At 38.3% G+C, this 23,454-nt stretch overlaps 1 protein-coding gene across 6 annotated transcripts; it reads right to left on the bottom strand.

Moving 5' to 3' along the window:
• Positions 1-858: 858 nt before the first annotated feature.
• Positions 859-23,454, bottom strand: SUV39H2 (SUV39H2 histone lysine methyltransferase). 6 transcript variants are annotated; one of them, XM_057730638.1, is made up of 7 exons: positions 23,310-23,323; positions 10,931-10,962; positions 9,926-10,015; positions 7,654-8,325; positions 5,811-5,957; positions 4,014-4,143; positions 859-3,249 (listed from the first exon to the last, which is right to left on the bottom strand). In XM_057730638.1, the coding sequence occupies exons 4-7, from the start codon at positions 8,320-8,322 to the stop codon at positions 3,143-3,145; spliced, it is 1,053 nt and encodes a 350-aa protein (XP_057586621.1). In that variant the 5' UTR covers positions 8,323-8,325; positions 9,926-10,015; positions 10,931-10,962; positions 23,310-23,323; the 3' UTR covers positions 859-3,142. The 6 variants fall into 6 exon arrangements, with proteins under 6 accessions (XP_057586621.1, XP_057586615.1, XP_057586617.1 ...); XM_057730632.1 differs by lacking the exons at positions 9,926-10,015; positions 10,931-10,962 and adding an exon at positions 20,574-20,719 and having other exon boundaries at positions 23,310-23,454; XM_057730634.1 differs by lacking the exon at positions 9,926-10,015 and having other exon boundaries at positions 23,310-23,446.

Here is a 23,454-nt window from a genome sequence, read left to right as displayed (position 1 = left end):
CTGAGGTAGATACAGTACTGTCCCCATTCACAGATGGGGAGGCTAAGGCACAGAGAGGTTAGCTCGTGTAGTTAGTAAGGGGTGAAGCCTGGACTCAAGGCACTTCAGACCCCCAAGTCCATGCTCTTAACCACTATGTCACTAATGCCTGTCAAAAAGAGCACAAAAGTGGGCAGGGTTAATTACAGTGGCCACTTGATTTTTACTCCAAGAACTGTGACGTATAAAAGAAGTGAAGAGAAAAGTTTCAAAAGGCCAAGATACATCACCAAAGAAACCCAGTGGCTAGCCAAACAGAGGAATCCAGGACTTAGAAGTCTGTTTAACAGTAGAAACTGATTTTTTAAAAAATCTGCCTGAAGTTGGTCAAATATGTTAAAGGAGTCAAGTTTAGTTTATGATCTTGGGGATGTTAATGTTACCTAGCTGTCTACGCCTGTTTCATCAGTGTCCTATAGGGAAGACAGCAACAACCTCACAGACTCGTGAGAAGTACAGGAGTACAAATAAAGGGCCTAAGACGTGCTCAAAGGTTTCTAGCTCTAATTCTAAATTTCCTCTACTTTCCAGGCAATACTTAGCACAATATGTTTAAGTACCTAGCGACTAATAATAGTGCTGAAAATTTTAAAAAATGTATCCACCTATCGTACCGTAAGTGTAAAATTCTACTCTGGTATTCAGATGCATGAATCGTGACAATAATAAACTTTCTTAAAAGTAACATTTAAAGGAATGGTATATAAACCTTTGGTTAGTCTCAATAACAGGTAGTCAAGAATACATCAATATTTTTCTGCCCCTTTTGTACCTTACTGGACATGACAGTAAAATACTCAGAAATAAAGCTAAGCCATGATAAATAGAAAATCAAATGCAAAGTAAATTTATTTTGCTGAAGAGAAACTGCTGAATTATAAGAAAAATAAGTGCAGTCTAGATTTTGTGCATATATGAGAAAAAACCCTGAGATTACCAATTGTTTTCAGTATCTACAGAAGAGGATTGTGATACACAAACAATGGTATTACTACAACGTGAACGGTGGATTGACAGTTTAAACTTGATCTAAATATCAGCCTTGAATATTTGCTTTATATTGAGAGAACAAATTCTGACAACTTAGGAAACTAAAGAAGCTAAATGTTGACTTAAAATAGTTAAAGCTCCTAACAGCTTTGTTTAAATAGTTTCTATTATTTTACTGCTTAAGTTCAGCTTAACAACTTAAGGATAACACAGGTATTTAAAATTTCAAAGGCTCATTAAGTTTCTATTAATAAGGACAAGACAAAATGAGTTTACCAAAAATAGTCATTTTCCCTTTGTCCTCCAGCTTTACATTTCTTCAACAGAGAGTAGACAAGAGCAAATAACCAGACAGTAAAACACTGATTTTTTAAAAAGAACGTTACAATTACACCTTTGAACCTGTGAGAATTATAGTTCAAAGTAAGTTTGGTCACCGGGAGCAACCTGTAAATCTGTGACGCTTTTTTAACCACTGACACCATGTGACTATTTTTTCATAAAGAAAAACAAGAAATGGCACTAAAAAATATACTTTTCCTTGACACCTTTGGCAAATTTTGGTGAGCAGATATACTCAGAGGCTCCAAAAATGTAAACAATTTACCCTATATTATGAAAGAGCAAAATCCTGTGATAGCACTATAACAAAGTGTAGCTTCTCCCAAAACAGAGGTTAAGGATTAAGATGTGAAGTGCTGCATTCCTGAAGTCAGTTCAATTTTACCCAAGCTTACTGTAGGTCATTAAAGCCTTGGGCAGTGAGGTCTGGCAGAACATAATTAAGAATACCAAAAGTTAGACTTATCTGCTGCTCGCCTTCATGTTGGACACCATGATTAGAAGTCCCAGGATCAGAAAGAGATGAAAATATAGTTTTTCTCGACTGAGGTTTCACTATGTAGGAAAAAACAAAAAACAAACATCCCCCAAACAATGAATATAATCCATTTCAGTCTCTGTAGTTCAAGTAATAAATGGTCTCATAATTCAGACACACACATTGGCCAAGCCAAGTTTAGCTTTATCACATTAAAAAAATTCATGTATAAAATAAGTATCAGTTCAAAATATAGATCACTTCTTAAGAAGGGCCTGCAGACCCTTTATTTATTATAAAAATAATTAAATTTGGTGGAAAGTAAATGTTAAAACTACCTGAAATTCAGAAGATGTAATGTTAACTACTGTGTGGAACATTATCGTTACATATAGCTGCTGCCAGGGTGTATCTTGTTTTACTGTGGAGACCGGAGGTACTTAGCATGGATTGCCTAGTTCATGTTATCAAGAGGGGCCCTTAAAGTGCTCCATCTCCCCTGCTTAGCACTCCAAAAAACCCCCCTGGTCCCACCACCCCGTCCTCTCAAAGCATAACAGCCACCCATTCTAGAATTTTAGGGAGAACTTTTTGGATATTTTTCTTCTACAGGATTAAAAAATCTTTTAGAATTACTGGTTCAGACATCTGCCCGTCCTAGTGGTCTAGACTGCTTCAAAATATTAAATCAAGCTGTAATTAAATTTTTTTTACATTTAATTTTAGACCTTAAATTTCTATATCAAGATCCCAATGTTTTAATGAGTAGAAAATAGAGTATAATTCAGTATCACCTATTTGTCTCAAATACAAATACAATGAGTAGTAAGTAGGTAAACAGGAATGACAATAACAAAAATAGAACTTGCATATTTGTCCAATATGAATTAACTCTATTTCTCTAAATTTGAGGTGTATGGCAAGTTGAATGTTTGATCTTAGCGATTGTTACATCATCAGTTTAACACTTAAACACTGAAGGAGGCATTTCTCTATTCACACCGACTTCATAAGGTTACATATGTTGATCTGTAAGTAGTTTTCCTTTCATGTTTGGTATCTAACCACTGAATATGTATATTTCAAATTAGTCTGTGTGACCCTGTGTTCCTGTCTTCAGAAGCATCAGTAATGCATTTGGCCAGCAGTTTGAAACATGAATTGTAAATTGTAATTGTAAATTAACATAGTATATAATCTTGATAATATGAAAAGAGTCCCAAATACTTATTTTTTTTAAATGTTAACATTAGAAAAAAACTATAATCATCATCAGTTTTATTTCCTGAAAATTCAGTTGAGGTAACCTCTGCAAGTCACAGCTCCACATTTGCATACAGTTCTGGCCCTCTTTTTGGCTGGGCTGTGGTCAACAGAATCTGAAGATATATCTCCAGAACCTGAACACATAGAAAAAGAAATACAGGAGAAAGAGTTTAGACAATTCATAATGAGTTTCAAATTTTCTATCAGTTGTAAATAAGTGTGAATATTCAGAGACAAATCAATACGACTGTCTTGAAAGGATGGTGTGGGTCAGGAGAGGTAAAGTGTATGTTATTAGCCCATATTTATGAGAATGGATTTGTGAAATAATGAAACTTACTAGTAAAATCCAATATATAAGCATTCATGTCATGAATTTCTTAAGAGCCATAAAGCAAGGTCAAGTAGTAACAATATGTAAAAGGCATCATACTTAGAAAAACAAAAGAAAGAAAATAGAATTAAATGTTCTTTTTAAAAGCCAGATTCAAGTAGGAATGGAATAAGCTCATATATGATTTAAATCATATTTTCAATATTTTGATATATACATCTTTTAGTAAATATTCAGAAATGTAGGCTTAAAATTGTTTTAAATACAAGTAATACTGAGAAAAGGTGTTATAATAAATAAGTTTCTATATGGAAGTTCTGAAAAAAGCAGGCAGAAACATGATGTAGAAGAAAGAGCACTACTCAGCCCCAGGTCAGGAAGATGTGGATTCCAGTATTAGCTCTGTCAGATTAGCTTTATGCCCTTGAGCAAAAAGATAAACTCTTATAGCCTTGTTTTTTTAAAGCTTAATATTAGTTTGGTTCAGATGCTCTAAGCTCTTCTATTCTGATTAGATTCTTCACACTGAAACTCCACCAAAGAAACTATATTTGAAAACCATACCTTTCATTTGATAATCAAAAGTGAGCTCTTCTCCAGCGTTTATAGTTCTTGTGGAAAATAACGCTATTCGGGGAAGACGGGTATCGAGGTTATCAATGAAAACATTGAACACCTGAAGATTTGGGTCACACTAAAAAGGAACATGAGAACCCATTTAAGTAAAGGATGACATGAACGAGCTATTCTAATGTGCTATATAAAATCTTTAATTTCCTGGAGTATTAGTTTAAATTCTACTAGAAATTAAGTTGCTTCTGTTTAGAGGTCTTTGAGGCATGTACATTTAAAAATACTGTGTTCCCTTAATAGAAAATTTCAGACATACATAAAACTAGAGATAATAATATAGTAAGTCCACATATATCCAGTATGCAGCTTCAAAGATTATTAACATTTTTGTCAAACTTGTTTCATCTAGTTCCAACTTCTTAATTGTTTTTGGAGAATTTTAATGCAAATATTAGATAACATTATCATTTCACCTATAAATATTTTAGAAAGGCATATATATATTTTTTGCTTGAAATTTTTTATTTAATACTTTTGGAACATGTTTGACAGCTGGTACCTAAAACCACAGAAAGTGAAACTGCAGATAAGGAGGGACTACTGTATCAAAAGTTATTGAAAAACCTAGGAAAATTCAAAAAAGGCCCAAGTAGAACATCTAGAAACAGAATCATTGAAGTTAAAAGTAAAACATGGTCTAGTAAGGCATATTTAAAGAACTTGAGTAACTTTTTAAAAAAATCAAATCAACACCACAGAACTCAAATTTCATACTGCATGGGGTTTCATTTCTTAAACTTTTGTTTGGAATTATTCAGCATTTTGAGAACTCGACGCTAAATTCTAGCATACGCAAGAAAGATCCATGAATCATACTAAGAAATCAAAATAACTGTTTAATTGTCCTTGAACAGAATATATCTATTTTAAGAGTATCTCAATTTTATCAAGAAAAAATTAAACAGTTAAGTAAACCAGAAAACAAAGAAGTCAGAAGGTCTCTGATATTTCATTACTAATCATAAACTAGTTTCTTGGTATAAAATCCATCAAAAGATGAACATGGTCTACCTCCTTATATGGTCAGCTATAGAACTTAGTCTCCAAGACACATTTTCCTTTTAATCTATAAAATGGAGATAGTATCAATCTCACAAGCCTAATACTATGTTATCCATCTAGCATTTAGTAGGTGTCCAGTAACTCCTAACCCTCCTTTACTTCTGGAAATAGTTTTTATAAAGTATAAGATGTTGGAGTTAAGGTTCCAACTGTATTCTAAGTTCTTTTCAAACAAGCAGCCTTAAATACTACAATACTCTAGAAATTCTTAAATTTTATAAAAACGTTAACATGTTTACATTTTAAGAGAACACAGCAATCTACTTTTCTTTAGTTGTATATCCTAAATTTAACTGTGTTAACTTCTGTAACCCATATAGTTATGTGTTGATTCTTAAACTTTTTATCTCTCAACTCCTCTGCTCATTAACTTCCTCCTTTATATGAGGACAGGATAATACCTATCTTATAAAGTTGTTGAAAAGTTTAAAAGAAGTAAGATATGTAAAGATTCTTGCAAAATGGATGGTATTTGGTAGCTACCTTGATGAATTTTCCTAAAACAGCAATAATACCAGGAATTAACAGAAGAGGGCCTTGTTATTAAAATACTTTGGAAATGAAATGAAAGAGTATATAACTTAAAGATAATTATTCCTCAAGTATAGAAAATCTTTTAAAACAGTACTAATTAGTCCTCTCTATACTTTAATAAATATCTCTTACACTGTGATTGACAAAATGAGACACATTTCCATATCGAGCTGCATCCACTGTGAATTCATCAGATTCATAGTCCAGATCAAAGAGATATGTGATTCCTTTGTTGTCATATAACTGCCCCCGTCTCTCAGCTTCTTCACTTGTGATTACCTAAAAAAGAAAAAACTACAGTATATTATATAGCTATTGCTGAACTGAAGAAACATTCATCCATAAATTAATTATTAATGCCTTCAAGTGCATAAAAAGAAATTAAAGTGCTATCAAAATAAACATTCACATAAACTCTAGAAGAGCTAGATGAAAAGAGGTGGGAAATCAAAGAGGAGAAATGATGGTGCAAAAGAAGTACCATTGTTTAAATGAGAATTAGGACAACCCACCAATTAACAAGCTGAAACATACTACTTTGATTCTAATTTATTTATATGTTCAAAAAGCTACACAACTACAGCTCTCTGTAGGACATAATGAAATGTAAAGGACTAAATTTACAAGTATATGTGCTCTAAAAGCATATTTTTCCTATAACTAATCTATGTGCAGTTACAAATGGTAATTTGTTACAAATATGGAGAGAAGGTATGTTAAATTTGCAGTCACCTGTATGGAAAGTTTAGTTTTGTAGAATAGGTGGTTTTCATGAAATTCTATAGCTCACAACCGTCACCTATACAGTTCTGCTCTGAAGAACAGCCTGACCACATGCTCAGCTTAAGAAACCAAAAATGTCTCAAGTGATTCATGGTGTCAGCCAAATTTAGCTGCCACATTCATTAAACCAAAAAAGAGAACAGTTTGATTACATAAGATCTAGTATCCTAAGTAGTGATTTATAATAATCTGCCATTGTCTAAAAACATAAGGATCAAAATAGGAATGCTGTTTAACCTCAGAATTCTGGATGAATACAGATAATTAAAGGTGATCCAATTCCAAACAACTTTTAAAATATCTGATTTGACCACCCCAGATACACAGTCACACTCATATTTTTCTAGCCACAGCTTAACCCACCATTCAGTATGAGGAAGTGTGTGGTGCGGGGGTGAAGTGCATTGATTTTGGAGCCTTGGTTTTGAATCTTGGTTCTTTCTTTACTACTAAGTGACCTTGGACAAGTTGCTTAATTTCTCTGTTTCTTTTCTCAGTTTCCTCCTGTATAATAATGGAGAGAATACTACCACCTCATAGAGTTGAGAGAATTCATAAGTTATAACATCAAGTGCTTAGAATAGTATATGGTAAATACTATTTTTTGTATATGTACATTACATGTATAAAAATAAATTTGCTTAGTATTTGGTAATTTAGAGAATGTCTTTGTAGCTGAGTTACAAAGAGTCTGGATTTTTCTTATTGGTGGATGCAAAAAATGTTTTTATATATATTTTACAATACTTGCTACTCTACAATATCTTTCATGCTGATACAAAATTGAGTTTTGCCAACTACACTTAATCATATTTGGTCAAATGGATGAAGTAAATTACCATTTAAAAGTTTCCAAGTCAGGATGTATTTAGATCTGATTTTCTTCTTAGGACTTCTGTGTAAAAATAGTTGTCATATTTTCAGATTTACAAATACCAGTTTCAATGACGAGTGGGTGTTTGTTGAAAGATGACTACTTCATTTGTCATTATATGTAATTTTTTTGTTCATATTCAAGTTTATATTTCTAATGATGCCAGTGAATCCTTCTCTCAAATCTGAAATTTGTACATACTTGCAAATGATAATATCAAAACGTACCAAATGTTTATGTTACTGAGGTTAAAAGGTACCTTTTCAAAAGCATAAACCTTCCTTGAACATTATCTGCTATGAGATAAGGTGAACGTACCTCTCCAACATATTCCATGACAAAACTCATTCTTTTAATCTTCACAAGGGTTTTTACACCCCAGCCACAGCCATTGCTAGTTCGAAAGATGCAAAGTGAATACTGTGTGCCTTTTTGTACAATCCTGTTGGGACAATCGGGTCCACACTGACACCTTGAGTTGCATTCGTAAATGGGGGTACCAGGTGGGATTTTAATTTGTTGATTTTTATTATAAGCCAAAAGAACTCCAGCTTCAGCAGGACAACATTTCTCAAAGAAGCAATCTGTGCATGAACAACCAAAGGTAGCTTCGTTCACTAAGCTGATTCCAGGAGCTGGTTTGTATTCATTAATGTAGTAGAAGTCTGAAGGGGGGCCCTCTAAGTCCACTGTATTTTCAACAAAAATCTTTCCTTTGTGATTCTTCCTTCTGTTGAGTTCGTCCTGCCATCTCTGCAGAGCTATCCTTTGTTTAGCCTTTTTTACAATGTATTCAGCAATGGCAGGTTTCAAAGCTCTGTGATTTTCTTTTAGAGTTATTGCTTTGCCTTTCTTTACCTGAGATAAATAATTATGCTTGTCATTAGAGAACTGCTGAAGTAGTAATGGGCACTTGAGATTTTGCAAAGGTTCCCAAGTATTTGTAGAATCTGGCCATCCTTTCCATTTTACAAGATAATATTCCATATCCTTAAAATACAAAAGAAAATGCAAATCAGATTATGACAGACCCAATTACTGAAAATAGTATCTTAAAGGGTAAGGGATTCACTATCATTTTTCTTTATAAAGTTCAGAATACACAGTCACAGGTTACTAGCAGATGAAGTACAAATCATAAAAGTAAAACTGTTTTTCTTTATATTACATAAAATATGTGTATATAATTTAAATGTGGCATAATATTTGACCACAGGCAAAAGAGTTGCACTTGGAGAAAGATAAAAGTACTGAAATTCATAAATATGTTACCAAACAGTGATCAAGTTAAATAAAAAAGTATCTTGATCATGGAAATAGGTTGTGCCAAAGTGAATAATTTATGACCCAGGTCAGTGGCTTGCTTGGCCAGCACAGATGCAGGCATCCTCTAAGGTCTGTGATTTAATATTTTACATTGGATATGAGGGAAGTTCTTTTTCTCAGTGTCCTGGGCACACATCTCCTAGATTTTCTAGAGCATACTGTCCCATACAGTCGTGGCTGGCTGCATGCAGCTACTGAGCAACTGAAATGTGGCCAGTCGGAATTGAGATGTGCTCTGAGTGTAATACTGCACTTTTTCAAAGACTCAGCACAAAGAAGTAACTTAAAATATTTCTTAATTTTTAAAAAATATTGATTACATATTGAAATAATATTTGGGGTTAAATTACATGTATTATTGAGAGCAATTTCACCTGTTTCTTTCCATTTTGTTTGACATGGTTACAAGAAAATTTAAAATTATAGTTGTCCTTCAGTATCCACCAGAGGATTGGTTCCAGGATCCCTCTCAGATACCAAAATCCATGGATGTTCAAGTCCCATATGTGAAATGACATAGTATTTGCATATAACCTACTGGTATACTTTAAATCATCTCTACATTACTTATACTGTCTAATGTAATGTGAATGCTACATAAATAGTTGCCAGTACATGGCAAATTCAAGTTCTGCTTTGGAACTTTCTGGAATTTTTTTTTCTTTTTCAAATATTTCCTACCTGGGGTTAGCTGAATCCTGAGGTACAGAACCCAGGGGTACAGAGGGGCGACTGTATGAGATGTAGCTTGTATTATATTCCTATTGGACAGCACAATTCCAGAGAGTTCTTACCTTAGACCTGCCCAAGGTTGGATTAGGTGGCAGGCCCTCAAAGCACCAAATATCAAATACTTTGACTTAGCCCTCAGACTGCTGCTGGCCACCACGGTACCTGAAATCTTGCCTTCCACCCCAGTAATTGGCTGTTTTCTTCCCTTAAAGCCAGGCAATGCTATGTTAAGTTTCTCTTAAAAAAAGGTAGTCTAGTGTATATAATAAAAAAAATTTTTCAAGTAAAGACTTTCAATTTTGTCTTTGTTCTTTGGAATAGCAAACATATATCCATGAGAGCTAGGGTAAAATGCCTTCTGAGATATGAAAGTGGTTAAACTGCATTTTATGGTTTGTAGTTATTTTAGTTCATAGATATTGATAAAAACTTAACTGGGATACATGTGCTTTTTTCACTGAAATTTTTAATAAAGGTTTTTATTGTAAAGTAAGGATATTTTACTAGTCATAGTTTTTTAATGCCAAATTACCTGGAAGGTCTAGGAAAAGTGGTATAAGCCACACTGTGGAGGTACGACTGGGTAAGCAGCACTGAGGCAGCTTTGCAGGAGGTCACCTGGCTAGGGAGAGAGCTTATCTTCATCTCGATGTCTTATTATATTCTACTCAACACACAGTAATGCTTGTTAATTGAAAGACCTTTGCTTCTTTGTGAAAATGGTCAGAATATGTTTTGTTAAAAAAAAGTGTTTAAATTATGGTGTGAGCATATGCACAAAAACTCTACTTCTATGAACTACGTACTATGATTCCACAGGGGATAAAGAACCTCGACATACATTGAAGTGTTAGTCAGACGGGCTCACTAAAACATCACGTGGTTCCTCCCTCCTGTCAGGTGACTACTACAGTTTGGGACTGTTGTTAGCAGACACATGCTCAGTAATAACGAGATCCACCTGGCAGTATCTAACATTACCTAGTCCCCTTAATTTAAAAAGTTAAAAAATTTTCTGATTCCAAAATAAGGTAATTCAACCTTGGTCCTCTTTTTTTTTTTCCTGCTACAGTTTTTCCTACCATAGCCCTGGTTTTACCAGAAGTTACCAGCAAACAATGAAAGAAACAGAAATAGTGGCTTCAAGTCAAATGATTAAGCTAAATTATCATTCAGCGAAACTAAAAACACTATGCCACTGCAGTCTGCTTCCAAAATAATATATTGTTTAAGGATGAGTCACTTGCATTTTTAGTGATTAAGTTCTGTGTGTTAATCACATTGTACCTACTTAATTTATGGATGCTTCTAAAATATGAGTACTATATAAATATTAGTAACATTTTATTTCTACTTTCTAGACTTCTGCCTTTTATTTTATAAACCTTATTTTACTTTTAAAATCCAAAAAAGATATTTCCATTTTGAAAAATAAGATAATTTTATATAGAAAAATCAGTTTGACTTCAATTACCTCCATACCCTAAAATTTCAAATAAAAGCCAAAAATTTCTAAAGTCTTATAGGATATCATTACCTTATGCAGACATGCAATCAACTCTTGATTACCTATAGAAATGGAGTGCAATTGTAAAAATCATCCATTAATCACTCGCAATTGTAAAAATCCTCCATTAATCACTCCTGTATAATTTGCAATGCATCATATGAATTTTTCCTTCAAAACATTTTCCCCCACTATGTTTGGCTTAGGTTAAATTTATTCAAATATTTTATATCCATAATGAGCATATGAAAGTTCGGTCACTACGGGGTGTGATGAGATGTAAAGTAAAGGAGCAAAATCTCATTGGGAAAGGAAGGCAACAGTATGTAAAATAAGTAGCAGTGCAAGGGGGTGCAATTTTAAATGCCAAAACAAATAAGGCAATAAATACCACTAAAATATAAAGAGGGAAATCAATATAGGTCAATGAGAAAGGCACAGAGGAAGCAGAACAAACTACAATGTGAAAGATTGATAGCATTTGTTGGGTAGGGCACAGGGCAGGCAGGATGAAAAACGCAAGCAGAAGCCTGGAGCAAAGATTTGCATGAAGTATCCAGAAAACAGTGAAGAGATGGATTTAGCTAGCTTTAAAGTCTAGAACACTGAAGCAAGAGAGAAAACTGTAACAGCAAGGCAAGAGCAAATTTTGGACAGCCTTCAACACCTGACTTTACTGTAGGCCAATGTTTTTTTTTACAATTCTCAGAAACCATGCTGTTTCTGTGGGGCGCTTCACTCAATATCAATACATTTCATTCCACCTTGTCTACTAGGAACATTCTACCAATCTTCTAATTGCCAAGCCAACTCAGTCCTCATCTGACCATTCCTTAGGCTTTGATATCACAATTCTCTCTTCACTTTTGTTCTTTTTCTGCCTTCTTTGCTGAGACCTCTGCCCGTCACTTATACAATGCAGACACTCAGGGCTCTGTCCTTGGCCCCTTTTCACACTAAACAAGTGTCTCTCTCTTTTGAGAATCTGAAGAAAGTTATAGACCTTCCCCTATCAAAAGTCACATGTACGATACAATGGGTAATTTCAGGATATTTGGATTCCAGGCTAAGATTTCTTGCTCTAAATGTTCTCTCTGGGCAACCACATCTCCAATGGTTTTAACTGTATGCTGATACACCCAAAATTTTAGCTGCCACCCCATGTAGTCAGTAACCTACTGGATGTCCTACAGGTTCTTAATCAATCTATCCATATGGAACTCACCACTGTTGTTCCTAAATGGTTTCTCTCTGTATTCCCCATCAATGGCAGCCTCACCCCCATCTACCTGGTCACACAAGTCGCAAACCAGGAGGTCAGTCTCACATCTTTCTTCTTCTCAATCCAACCCATCACCAAGTTTCCTTAGATACCTCTTCCGGTCCATCTCTATTATCATAATGCTAGTTACTTCAAGCCTTCAATCTTGCCTGGATTATTACATTCATCTCCTACTGCCTCCAGACTGACAACACTCTACTCTGTCTCTACTAAAGTGTAGTTTTCTTATAAAAGCAAAAAAAATTCCACAGTACCAGCCATTCTGTTATTTTCTTGCTTAAAAATTTTAATGGCTCCCCCACTGCCTAAAGACTTAAACTCAAACTTCCTATTATAACAAAGATCATTCTTGACTGATGCCTCCCTGACTCAATGTTCCAAAATGGCTCCATTCACACACCACCCTCCAGCCACAATGAACTGCTGTTAGTAACTGAACATGCCTTTTCACACTTTTCTGCTGCTTTGTTCACACAGTTATTTCTATAGTTAGAATGTCTTCTTCCCTTTGTCTACTGAACACTTCTTTCAGTCTCATCTCTTATGTGTAGAAAAACCCACTGATCTTTGAAACTCAGCTCAACCGTCATCTCTCCTGTGAAGTCTTTCCTGCCTCTCTTGCCCAAGGACGACTGGTTATTGCCAACTAGTGTTCCCATTTCTAATCTGAACTATAAGCCATTTGTGGGAAGGAATCTTATTCTTTATAGCCCCAGAACCAAGCACAATTCCCTACTATATCCTAAGCTTTGACTAAATGTTTCTGAATATATAACAAAAAATATGACCACCAATATGTATGCAATATAAAAACCACACTAGTAACTATATGAATCCTTAAAAGAAATACAAGCTGTTCAGCTTAACCTGGAGATAGCAATTCATGGTTTTTCAATATTTGTTCTGTCATCTGTAGCCAGTAAGTGGTTGCAAGCACAATCACTTTAAAATACATATACATGGGAGCACAAAGAAGAACAACAAAAATCTACCTTCCCATTAGCTATTTTTCCCCTGCAAGTTTTGAAATAATCATCACATTCAGTATTAGTTGGGAGACTAGTCTGAATCTGACTATGAAAATCCCAGTGTTCCATGGGAACAGTTGGAGAACTGTTATGGTCAATGGAAAGTCACTGGATTTTCATACCAGTAACTGACAGAGTAGGGATTGTGAGGCCTGGATTAGAGGCCCAAACCTGACACAGATGAACAACATGACCTTGGAAAAGCCCTTTTTGGAGCTCTGCTTTGCTGATCTCTAAAATTCAGCTTTTAGTCTAATGATCTCTGTTATTCCAGTTCTTAACAAATCACTCTGAAGCGCAATCAGTCTTTTAGGAATATGACTCTTGTTAAATGTGGATATTTTGTTAGTACGTGCCATGCAGTATAGTGGTAGTCCTAGAGACACCAAATGACCTGGATACTTTAAGAAATCAAAGCTTTGGGTAATAGTTCTTTAGTGTTTGATTCCTGAGGGAGAAGCCCCGCCGATGTGCTGGGGGTTCTTCACTGGTGAGCTAAGGATGTTAATCAGGAGCACCCCCAGTTTTGTCAGAAATCCTTCTGTCTGAAGGGGTGACGTGGCAAGAACATGGCACAGGAAAAAACCACACAGCACCGAGATTACAGTTTACATCCTTGGGGTTCCACTGGACCCCGACATGAGCTCATCATGGTAACTGCCCTGTTGTTCCCCCAGCAAGCATTCTTTCCACTTCCTGAGTGGGCTATTTCAGACCTCTTCCACTTTCCTCGGGGTCTCTATCCCACCACCTCTCCCATTATTTTCAGGAGCACGTAACCCTGATTTCCACCCCTTCATGGAAGTGGAACTAGAGAAGAACGGGACCGCAGATAAAACAGGAGAGATGTCCTTCCACCATCAATTACTTCCCTCTCCTGTCTCTTCAGTTTCTTGCTCTCTCCTGATCCTCACTGGTATCTGAATCTCCCTTATTTTTTAAAAGCAAAATTAAACTAAACCTCCTTTGAAATATAAATGCTTGAATACGTAAGGGATCTCTAAAAGATCTGATAAGTTACTAAAAGTTCAGAGATCGGAGACTAAGGTCACAGGGTGGAAGAATTCTTTTCAGTATAAGACGCTTTATAACATTCAATTTTTAAAATCATGTGCATGTTATCTACTGGATTTTTTAAAAATAAAAAAATTAAAATTATAAACACCTTTAGACCCTACATAGCCTTTACTTCAAAGCCAGAGTTCTTAAAAGAGCTGCCCATACTACTTGACCCTACTGTCTCACCTCCAACTTATTAATTCACTCTGTTTTGGCTTCTTCTATTCATACCACAGAAATGCTCTAAGGGTGTCAGTGACCTCCATTGCTCAATGCAGAGGAAGCTTTACACTTCTTTGACCCAGTGGTCGCAACTCCATTTTGCTGACATTATCTCCTCCTCAGGCTGCCATGATTTACTCTCCTGATTTTCTTCCTACCTTTCCTGCCAATTTTTCTCAGTTGCTTTGACAGTTCTTCCTGTGAGTACCCCTTACTGTTCCTCAGTCCTGGCTCTTGGCCTGTTTTCTTTGCTTGGATTACTGCAGTGGCCTCTTTTCCTTTCAATCCACTCATGGCACAACAGCCAGAGTAACATTTTCAACACATCCCCTCCCCATGCCACGCCCGTGCTTAAAACTATAGAACATTTCCCTATTGCCCTTAAGATAAAGTCCCGAATTCCTCTCTTGGCATACAAGGAGCTGCACTTTCTGGGGCCTGACCCATCCTTTCAGCCTCATTTCAATCCCTCTGGCTGACTATGTTCCACTCATATTTCAAATTCCTTGAAGGAGCCAGGCTCTCTTCTGACTCAGGACTCTCCCCCATTATCTTTTTACCCTTTAGTACTAAGTTTAAACATCGGTTCCTCATGGACACCTGCCTACTCTCTCCAGGATGAGCTAGGGGCTTTTGTGATGTTAGCCTTACCTCAACTGTAATTAAGTCCTTTGCACAATGACATTTAAGGTTCTTCAACTCTCGATGAAAGATAAACCCCATGATATCAGGGACCTTAGCTTGGTGCATTCACTGCTGAGACTGCTAGTGCCCAGTGCGTAACACGGTAGATGGTAGAAGACTGGAGAAACAGCTGCAGAATTATTGAAGGGGTACTGTACCCAGTCCTGGGGCTTCAATTCCCATCTTTTTGACAATCACTTCAAGAGTGATGTTTCCAGTTAGTTCTCACTCTTGATTTAGAGCCACATTTCCAACTGCCTACTGGTCATCTCACATTTAAATGTTCTCAACCTTCTGCAACCTCCACCTAGTCCTCCCATCCTAATCCTCCTAATATTCCTGGGTCTCGGTGAATAGTACTACTCTCCACACACCACACGCTTTCCACTGCTGATCCTCAGCCAAGCCCCTGACCACTAAAGCACAGACTTGAATTTTATATCCTTGATAATGAAAAAATCACCTACTTCTTTTCATCTTTATTACTGCTACTTTAGTTCAAGCACCATCCCTTCTTGCCTAGATTACTCCAACAGCCTTTCAGAAAGTGTAAGTTGTACACGTGTCATTCCCCTTCCTGCCAATCCACGTTCCCCTCTGCAGAGAGAACACTCTCTGAACTATACATCTGATGGTGTCACTCTTTTTAGAGCCATTCAGATGCCTCCCCACTGCCGCAGAATGGCTGGAGTTCCTTCACACGTCTCTGTCTCCCACTCCCAGATCCTACCACCCCTTTCTCTATGTTAAAGCCTTAAGGAAAGACTCTACTTGTCTCATCAGGCCCCAGCTGGATGTTATCTTTTCTGGGAAGCCTTCTCTGACCCAGCCTAGGCATACCTCCCACAGATTGTGTCCTGATGTCTGTCTTAGTGCTTATTATGCTATACTGCATTGTGACTTACTTGTCAGTCTTTTTCACTGGGCTGTGAGTTCCTTAAGTTTAGGGACAGTTTCTCATTAATCTTTATTTTTCCACTGCCTAATGTAGTACCTAACACACAGAAAAAACTCAAATGTTTACTGAGTGAGACTACAGAAAGATGAAACAGGACATATCAACCAACAGATTGCTGCTACAGCTTAAGCATGAAGCTATGAAGGTCTAGTCTAATAGTGACTGTGAGGACTGGAGAAATCACTGACACAACCAATTCAATGCATCAACCATGAACTAAATACCCATTACGTACCAGAGGCTATAGTAAGACACAGTCCTGGCCCTCAAATGGTTGACAGTTCAGCAGGGAAGCAAAAAAAAGCTACAAAATGTGAACAGTTCTAGAATAATGACAAGAACAGTGCTTTATAAGTCCTGAATGTAAAGCAATTAATTTTGCTAGAGGTGGGGAAGGGAAGAAGGCTCTATGGTTGGTGGTAACCTTTCAGTTGAATTTTGTAGGCCATGCAGGATTTTGCCAAGGAGAGAAGGGAAACAATATTTCAAAGAGGGAACTGGATGAGAACAGCAAAAGGGCACAAAGGTGCCTGATATGTTCAAGAACTAGAATATAAGCTATGTCTGTTTTTAAGCTAAATTTTCAATGCTTGAAGAATGCTCAACTCATAGGAGATACTCAGCAAACCGTAGCTACATGGAAGAATTTATCAGTGTGGTTAGTAAGTAGGATATGTTACAAGAGATGGAGCTGGAAAGGGGGCTGGTGGCCAGATGATAAAGAACCTCAGTCCAAAGGGTTTCAGCTTGGACTGGCAGACACCAGGGAGCCATTAAAAGGGCTAAAGGAAGGTCCTAATGCCATCACAGCAGTGTTTCAGAAACAACTGCAATGGCTCTGAAGAATATGGTAGTGAGACAGTGTCTTTTTACCACCTAAATGGAGGGGAACATGCAAGAAAAGGACAGGGTCATAAGATCTTTCACCTGCCCTGAATATAAGAGACACAGACAGACGGACAGAAAAGGCAGAGGTATGTTGAAGTACTACTGGCTTACAGATTCAATAATCTGTATTAGGCAGGAGAAGAAATGGGGAATATAAGTGGGTCACTGAGGACCTAAGTGCGCTAAGGGTGCTTATTCCAAGGCAAGAAATCAGAAAGAGGATGAAGGAGAAACTAACTGGAAAAGTTACCCAAACTGAACTATAATGCTCAGAATTCTGTATAAGAAAGAAAAGCGGCAACAACAATGTAAGCACAGACTCCTTGGTAACTAACTCTGTCAAAGTATAACAGGAAAAGACAAATAGGTAGAGATCAGAAAGTCCAATGACCTATTAGATTTAGAGGGTAGGGAGGAAGAATTAAAAAAGTATGAACTTTTAATTTAGGTAACTGACAGTATTATGATTCTGTCAAGCTAGATAGGGAACACTAGATCAAGACGCAGATTTGAGGGAGGAAAACAGGCACAGTTCTGAATATGCTGAATGTGGGTACCTGTGGGATGTCCAGTTTGAAATGAAGCTCAGAAAGAAGTCAATGCCTCACAAAGATCTGAGGGTCATGAGCCTAACAGATGTAAGTAGAAACCACTGGGAAGCGGTCATCTACAGAGCAGCTTCCAGGTGAGAAGGGGGCCAAAGACAGAGCCTTGGAGATTACGTATCAACAGAGGAAGGACAGGTAAGAGACTGTAAAAGACATTCTGAAAGAACAGTAAGAACAACTGGTGGCAAGAAGGAGTGGAGAGAGAGGTGAGTAACAATGACGACAGCACACACTTCTGTGGAGTGACCACCGCAGGTCAGGGTGGCTAATAGTAACCCTATGAGATGGTAGTGTCACGATCCTCGTCACACAGGGGAAGAAACTGAAGGAAAGAGAACCTACATAATGTGCCAAAGGTCACACGACTAGTACATGGTAGAGCCAGAATCTGAACCCAGGCACTCTCTCCAAGACAAGAGCTTCAAAGAAGAAAGAGTAGCCAACAGTGTTAGATGTTGCAAAGTAGTAAGTAGAGTAGGAGTTAAGGTCCTCAAATTTGGCAATTAGGAGGTCACTGAGAGAGGCATAAATCAGAATAGAGTGGGTTAAAAAGTGAATAAGCGAAAAGGCAAGCTACAGGAGAAATTTTTTGGGGAACAGTTCATCTGATAAGGGACTATCTAGAATATACAAAGAACTATTATAACTCAATAATAAAAAGACAACCCAATTTAAGAAACTAGGTAAAGGATCTGAACATACAGTTCTCCAAAGAAACAGAGACGGCTACAAGCACTTGAGAATGTGCTCAGCATCATCCGCCATCAGAGAAATGCAAATCAGAACCATGAGATGCTCCACACCCATGAGAAACAGCAGGTAATAACAAGCACTGGGGAAGATGGAGAGAAATCAAAACCCTCATACACTGCTGGTGGGAATGTAAAATGGTGCTGTCGCTTTGGAAAACAGTTTGGCAGTTCCTCAGATGGTTAAACACAGAGGTACCCTATGACTCAGGAATTCAACTCCTAGGTATATATTCAAGAGAAATGAAAACAGGCCCACACGAAGACTTGCACATGAATGTTCGTAACAGCATTATTTATAATAGTCCCCAAACAGAAACAACCCAAATGTCCACCAAGTGACGAATGGATAAATTAAATGTGATATATCCATACAATGGAGTATCTGGCAATAAAAAAAGAAGTACTGATACATGCTACAGCATGAATGAACCTTGAAAATACTATGCTAAGGGCAAGCAGCCAATCATAAAGGATCACATATTGTACGAATCCATTTAATATGAAATGTCCAAATAGGCAAATCTACTGAGACAGAAAGCAGATTAGTGGTTGCCTGCGGTTAACAGGGAAAAAGAGACTGGGGAGGTTTGGGGGTGATGGCTAAGCAGCATGGGGTTTCTTTTTAGGGTAATGAAAATATGCAGCCATGTCCACAGCCAATTCTAGAATAATTCTGAGAGTGTACAAAAAGCTTTCAATTGTACAGTTTAAAATGGCGAATTGTAGGGTATGGGAATTTATATCAATAAAGCTGTTTTTAAAAAGTTAATGGGAAATGAAGTAGAAGGAAAAGACAGAAAATGCTTGAGTGGGGAGGCAAGATCAAAGAAAGATTTCTGAAGGTCAGGGATGATTTGAACAGGTTTATCAATTAAGATAATCCATGGAAAAACAGCACTCGATACAAAAAAAAAAAGACATCATAGATTAAGCAAAGTTCTAAAGGGGATGGGTAGGAAAAAAACAGAAAAGTGGTGACACCTCTGAAAGAATGAACAAAGATACAGATAGATAACTGGTGTGACAGTTGAGAGTTCATCCTTGAAGGATCCAATGAGGTAGAAGTCTGCAGCTGAACATGAGAGGATTAGGGAGAAAGAAGTCCAGAAGAGTAATAAAATTGGGGAAAGTGATGACAAGAATGGAAGAAGCAAGCAAAAGATAAAAAGCTTGTCAAGCAAAACTGAGCAGTGTGAGAAGAGAACTAATATGTAATGGAGCCAAGAAGTGTGATTATGTGACACCTGCCATTAGATTGGTCAGGCCAGAGTTTATAAACTGAGATAGCAGATGACTGGGCTGTTTGGGGATTGAAAGCTGCTGAGAGTGTAGGTGAAATTCTTTATCATAAAATCCCACCAAGTGAGGAAGTCAGTGATACCAAAAGAAGATGGATGTTTCAAAGGAAGAACTGGATTTAATGACTGAATCCACATGGAAGATGAGAGAGAAGGAAAACAATTAAACAGGATTCCTGATTCATTCATCTGGAAAAACTGACAAATAAATTAATTAAAACAGAGTTCTTGTAGAAGAGGTAGGCTACGGAGAGACGAATTACTCAAAAAACATATCGTAAGGTTTAGATTGAAAGAGCTTTTTGAAGAACAACCCTGTCATTTTTAAGAGGAACAGCAATAAGGTGAGGCCCAGAGAAGTTACATGACTTTGCTGAAGTCACGAGGTACTAAATGAAGGCCAGAGATGACTGAACTCCAGGCCACTCTACTGCACAACAGAACCTCACTACTATCTGGAGTTTGACAGGATGACAGCAAATACAAATGGGCGTGGTTCTTGAGGAGATTCAGTAACACTAAAATTGACTCAAATTTCTAGGTTCATCTCAGGTGATAGTGGGGAAATATGATTCAGAAACAAAATGATGACAGGAGAAGCCAATCTGAGATGATGCATTTGCTCTGGTAATCCACCTGGAGATAATCAAGAGTTGGATGTAGAATGATATTGATATAAGCACCTTGAAATATTCTAATGTAAGAACATTTTATGTTTCAAAAATCCTTTCAATGTTATTTGGCAAAACAGATGATAGGACATATAAATTTATTATGGCCAAGAATTTTAATCATTAAGAAGAGCTTTTAAGGTTCTTTTTATGTTACAGAAATATGAAATACTGAATTGAAGTCTGATTAGGTCTCTTTTAAGGGTCTAGATATTTGCCTTACCTTTACTACCTTGTAGTCACACAAGTATTCCACCTCATAATTGTTTAGATTCCTTTTGGTGATTCCAATCGATTTACATGTGAGCTTTTCTTTTCTACATAATTCCTGAAGAGTATCAAGTGAAACTAGGCAAGGCACACACCAAGCTACAATAAGAAAATAGAATTCTTTACTAATGAAATAGCTACTCAATTAAAACAAAAAAAAACAAACCAAAAAAAGGAAAAACTTAAGACCTCTATATCCCCACCCTTCAACTGGCAATTTATAAGACTAAAAATTCATATGACAAGAAACCATTTACATGTCTTTACAAGTTAACCATTAAAGAACTATTTTGGTAAATTGGTCTTCCTGGATTTCCTCATGGGTCTTCTACTCTACCTGTTTAACTGATGTCAATTTCTACTAGGCCACCTGAACAAAATGTTTCATGTCTATAAGCTTGCATAAGATTACATACAGATTAAAAGGTCAAGATAATATTTTTGACTTTTTCACTGTATTCTACACAGAATTGATGTTTTAATAAAATGTTGATGACATACTTATTGTTGGAAATACATCTTAAATATATTTTAAAATAATCTTATATTGTTAAAAAGTAACTTTTCCCCTTTCTTAGTTGAACAATAAGAACTGAAATTTAATTGAAATCTAATTGTATAGTTACATACTCATACATCATATGGCCTACTTTTCACGTTTTGGAAGCTTGCATAAAATTTTAACTCCAATTTTGCCCATGCTGCAATGTATTATTACCAAGGTAAATAAACCTGAGAGTTAAAATAATGGAGAGTATGCTGAGTTTTGTGATACTCATTTCCTGTATCGTTTTCAAAGCCAAGAATGACAATACAGAGAGAGTATTCAATTTACATAATCCATACACCAAGCTTGAAGAAAATCAGACATACTCATAACCAACCTTATAGTAGCCAGTAACTAACCCTGCTGAAGATTTTACCCTCAAATTCCTGTAAACAGTATGCTACCATACTGCATTAAAAATATGTTAACACAAACTGATGTTTAGAAATAGATAATAAACGTGGCTTTATGGCTAGTGCTATGAGAAGCACCAGAGACGATCAAGGGTCTTCTGCCCCAGCCTCCAAGAGGCCACCTAGCCACATGACGTTGGGGAGGTTTCCAACTTTCTGGGTTTCAGCTTCACTGAAAAAAAATGTGAGAGTTGGAGTAAACTGGGATTAGCAAACAAAATCTATCAGTGAACTCAAGCTTTACTTGGTAGCTCTCCAAGGTAGTTGTGATAATCTTTTGTGTTTGGAGGTAATTTCCAGGGAAGAGAGCACAGCTGTTCCTACTATACAGCCTTTCCTCGCCTTCCCCAACTCACACACGATTTCATCGTCAGAAACCGTGAAGTACGATTTCCACCCCCTCACCTCCTTCCTACAACGGACTCATAATTCTAGACCAAGAAAGTGAAAAGTATTTTCCCTCCAAAATCTGGGGGGAGAGTTTGCTTGTTTCGGAATGGTGGTTGGGTTTAGGGGAGTGGCCGAATAGAAGCGACCCCTTAAATCCCTTCCATTTAGAAAACTTCAGGATGTTTTGCGTAAAAGTTAAGCTCAGTATGCTGATCCCATGCAAAAGGAGGTTCCTCTGGACTATCTACCCAAGGTGGATTTGTCTGCCGTTCCTACCATTTTCACCTAGTCCAAGTAACATGAGGATCCAAGACGCAGCCCTCCATGGAAATGCTATTTTGGAGAATAAGAAAACTTGGAACATAAAAAACTGCAATCCCCTGGAAACAATTCCGATTGCCTCTAATAAGGCAGAAAAAGAATCCATTGGTGAGATTAAACATTTCACGACCACCACAAAAACTTTACGCTAGTTCACACTAACCCCTAGCGGAAGAAAAGTTGGGGGATAATGAATCCATAATCCATGCAGAGAGGCGCAGTGCTGGAAAACACCTTTCAATTCTAGAACGCAGTGAAAGTTCCAGTCTTTCAGCGCGCGCACAAACCCACGTTCAGCCCCGAATTCTTTGGTGTCCACATAAACACTACGCAAGTTCCCGGTGGGGATAACGATTCCCGTAAACCAGGGGCTGCCGCCTCCAGGACCAACGTGCTGGGATTTCCTCCCACCGGGAACCGAGCCTCCCAGTGCGGCCGAATCGGCGTGCACCCTCACCCATTTCCCTGCTTAGCCTTCACACCTCAGCCCCGACCCCTCTCGCTCCTCTGACACGGGTCTCACACGCACACCACCTGGGTCCTCCCGCTCCCCAGTTCTAGAGCCAGCGCGACCGCAGGCGTCCCGCTCAAACCACCACAAAGGAGTCGCGCCCCCCGCGTGCCCACGGACCTCGAGCCGCGCAGGGATTCGCGGGAGCCGCCCGGACGCCCCCACACGGCGGCCCGGCGGGGAGGGGCCTCGGGCCCGACAGGCGGCGGGGGCCGGGCGGCCGGGTCCGCGGGACCGCAGCGGGGCGCGCGGGCCGGGCCTCGCGGGGGCCGGGCGCGGGAAGAGACTGCGGGCAGCGCGCGGGCCGAGCCTCGAGGAGGGTCAGCGGCCGGGGGCAGGGAGGGGCCCGCGGCGCGCGTCTGGGGGCCGCTGTGTCAGCAGCGCGGGAGGCGGCGTCTCGCCGCGTCGCGCTCCGGCCGGCCCGCGCGTCCCGGTCCCGCTGCCCGGGCCTCGGGAGTTTACCCGGCGGACGGGGGACAGTGCGGGGTGCCGCTCTCCAGCCCTCACCTCCTCGCGCCTCGGGCCCGGCCGCCGCCATCTTGAGGAGCTTTCATTCAAACTGGCGCGGTCTGACGGGATAGCTCAGCTGGCCCGACGCCCCGCCCCCGCCCGGCCCGCTCGGAACTCGGGGGCCGGGGCGGGGGGACCGGCA

Source organism: Hippopotamus amphibius, chromosome 4 (genome assembly GCF_030028045.1).
Source record: "Hippopotamus amphibius kiboko isolate mHipAmp2 chromosome 4, mHipAmp2.hap2, whole genome shotgun sequence".
NCBI lineage: Eukaryota > Metazoa > Chordata > Mammalia > Artiodactyla > Hippopotamidae > Hippopotamus > Hippopotamus amphibius.
The sequence above is the reverse complement of the archived record's forward strand: the minus strand, read 5'-3'. Positions and strand labels throughout refer to the sequence as shown.